The sequence below is a fragment of the Quercus suber genome, unplaced genomic scaffold, assembly GCF_002906115.3.
Source record: "Quercus suber isolate HL8 unplaced genomic scaffold, Cork oak 2.0 scaffold_407, whole genome shotgun sequence".
NCBI classification, from domain to species: Eukaryota; Viridiplantae; Streptophyta; class Magnoliopsida; order Fagales; family Fagaceae; genus Quercus; species Quercus suber.
Window position 1 is genome coordinate 194,706 of NW_027069858.1, and position 3,210 is coordinate 197,915.

At 36.7% G+C, this 3,210-nt stretch overlaps 1 protein-coding gene across 1 annotated transcript; it reads right to left on the reverse strand.

The window, feature by feature from the left end:
• Nucleotides 1-792: 792 nt before the first annotated feature.
• Nucleotides 793-2,173, reverse strand: LOC136062366 (uncharacterized). The gene is made up of 2 exons (XM_065761340.1): nt 1,966-2,173; nt 793-1,271 (listed from the first exon to the last, which is right to left on the reverse strand). The coding sequence occupies exons 1-2, from the start codon at nt 2,171-2,173 to the stop codon at nt 793-795; spliced, it is 687 nt and encodes a 228-aa protein (XP_065617412.1).
• Between the last annotated feature and the right edge of the window lie 1,037 nt (nt 2,174-3,210).

Consider the following 3,210-nt stretch of genomic DNA (forward strand, 5'->3'; position numbering starts at 1 on the left):
CTAATTTGTTTTTATTGTTCAATTTATGCTTTGAGTATCAGATGTTCTTCTGTGCCTATTTTCATGATTGTCTAGTTTAATTACTAGGAGGCTTACTAGTTTATTATTCATTGCAATCTACTGCTAGGTTAGATACCAAACCCGTAATTTTTTTATCCCTCTAATTTGTGAAGCAACCAAGATTTAATGATTTGCTGCATCAAAAATTATTAGATCTTCGGAAGAATGCTTGACTAAATTAATTGCAACCACTTGTGCTTGTGCTTGTGTTGCTAGTTCATTAGGGTTTGGTTTTTTTTTAAAAAAAAAAAAAAAAAAAAAAAAGGGTTTGATTTTTGGATTTCTAAGTAATGACATGATTTAATGGAAATGTTGAATTTTGGGAAAAGAATTTTTTTTTGCTTAATGGGTAAATGGTGGGTTTGGGGAAGTTGTGACCAAACCAATATATGGTTTCTTACTTACCTTCTTGGCAGAAGCATCAGGTCATCACGTAGTTTATTTTTTATTTGCCTTAATTTTTGCTTAGGCCGCCCTTTTGGGTTTTCAATCTAGCAGGGTCTCTCACTCTTTCTTCTTACTCTCCTTTTGCGTAGATCGCTCTTTCAGGTTTTCAACCTACCCTTTTTTTTAGACATAATTTTTTTTTAACAGAACCTAGGAATGGAAATAACATAATTTACAACCACTTCAGACGTGGTGTTTTCAGACTATCACCTCAAACGTGGTATTTCTTCAATTGATCCATGTTGGTTGGCTGAGTGAAAGGGTTTACATCTAAGTCCATCAACCTTACTGCTCCACTAGAGTATATCTACTTGATAATATATGGACTATCCAATTTTGCTTGAACTTCCATTTTGTCTCTTGAATTGGGGTTCGAATCTCATTTAGCACCAAATCTCCCAACTTCAAATCTCTAGTCCTTACTTTCTTATCAAAAGCTTTCCTAAGCCTCGTTTGGTAACCTTGAATGTGGTACAAGGCCTTAAGTCTCTTCTCATCCATCATGCAGAATTGGTCATACCTACTTTGCAACCAATCTACTCCAGGGATTTCACTCTCCAATACTGTTCTCAATGAACAAATACCTATTTCAATGGGAAGGACTGCTTCCATCCCATATACCAATGAATAATGAGTGGCTCCTGTGGAGGATTGAATTGATGTCCTATACCCCCAAAGTGCATAGGGTAATTGTAAATTCCAATCCTTGTAGTTCTTCGTGCTCTTCCTTAAGATTCTCCCTATGTTTTTGTTTGCAGTCTCAACTGCTCCATTTGTCTAAGGACGATAAGGAGAGCATTTGTGGTACTGAATATTGAACTATCGAACTAGTCTCGCTATTTCTCCCTTAAAATACAGTCCATTGTCTGAAATAATTTCATGTGGTACCCTATATCTGCAAATGATATTTTTTTGAATAAATTAAGCAACTTTCTTCAAGTTCAAAACCTTGTATGAGGCAGCTTCTACCCATTTAGTGAAATAATCAATAGCAACAAGTATGAATTCATGGCATTAGATGCTATTGGGTGAATTTTCCCAATAATATTTATTCCCCATGTAGAGAACGGCCAGGGTGAAGTCATGGTATTTATGGCATAGGTGGTATGTGCTTCAGATCTCCATGGACTTAGCATTGATGGCACTTTTGAACATAAGCTACACAGTCGGCTTCCATAGTAGTCCAGTACTACCCTTGCCTCCTTATCTTCCATGACAGCATGTGTGCATTCATATGTGGCTCGTAGTTTGACTCATGAACCTCTTCATTTATTTGCTATGCTTCCTTGGTAGTCACACAAAGGAGATGAATTCCATCATATGATCTTCTATAAAGTCTCTCTCCACAAATAATATAATTAGTGGACAACCTTCTGATGGTCAATTGGTCATTCTTGTCCACAGACTTTGGGTATGTCCCATCCTTGAGGTACTGTAGGATGTCTGAATATCATTCACCTTCCCAATTCTTTCCCTCATCTTTCTCTATTGACGCGCAATAAGCTTGCTTCTCTTTTTGTTCCACCACTATTGGTATAGCTTCATCTTCCTTAGGTCCATCCACAATGGAGGCCATTGTTGCTAAAGCATCTGCAATCTGATTCTGCATTCTTGGCACATATTGGTACTGAATCTTATTTAATTCGAGGCCCACTTCTGAAGACATTCATGATAAGGCATCAGCCTTTCTTGCTTGAACTTCCATCTATTCTAAATTTGAGCAATTATCAAGGCTGAATCACCATATACTTACAACTCTTTCACTTCAAGGCCTAAGTCTACTCGTAACCCCATAATGCAAGTTTCATATTTAGTGGCATTGTTAGTGGCAGGGAAGTTGAGCCTACCAAAGAATGGGATGTATGTCCCTTTTGAAGAAATTAAGAGAACTCCAATGCCAATTCCATTTTTATTAGTTGCTCCATCAAAATACATCTTCCATGATTCAATTGTGGACAAGTTCAATAGTTTTAAACCGAAATACATGATCTTCAGTATGCCAAAACTTTACAGCAACACAAAGGAAATCCCATTTGATCTTGACATTCCTCAAAGCCATGATTCCCTCTAGTTTATAGGCTGTAAAATTGGTCTTGGTACTAAAATCAAAACTACGAACCCATCTATTGATATCATGAATTGTTAAATGAGAAAAATTTTGGTTGTTAGCCATGGATAACTCTTGCTTGTGATTATTGTGTTTCGCTAACCTTGATGCAGATATTTGTTTGCAAGATAAATGCTAAAATAAGCTACCTCAGTCCTTAACCAGGTTTAAATAAGTTTCAAGAGTTTGTAGCTGACTAGGAAAGTGTTCCACGAACTCAAATGGAGAAAATATTTTCCAAAAAACTCAAAAAGACAAAAGTCGTTTTGGAAAAGCATGAAGAATTGGCCCAAAATTGGGTGTGCCTATTGGCAACTTAAAGTGATAGTCAGCATTCTAAGAGTGCCGATCGGCACTTTCCATGTGCCAATTGACACCCAGCTTAACTGAGTCCCAACTCACCCTATTTAGTGTTTTTGGGCGCTTCTTGAGTATGTTTTGACTCCGTTTTCAAAAAAATTGATTGTGCAATAAAATCTATCTAAAATCTGCATGGATTGTTAAGCTGGGCATTTAGACATGCCTTGTCCATTTGTTTCCAAAAAAAAAAACCACCTTCATCACTGCTTTCAAAAAAGGAAGAAAGAAAATTAATC

Excerpts from the sequence above, each read along its gene's own strand:
- LOC136062366 (XM_065761340.1), bottom strand. The coding sequence starts at position 2,173 with ATGTCTTCAGAAGTGGGCCTCGAATTAAATAAGATTCAGTACCAATAT. Across the intron at positions 1,272-1,965 it reads TGAGGGAAAGAATTGGGAAG|TTGAGACTGCAAACAAAAAC; the intron begins GTGAATGATATT and ends CAAATGGAGCAG.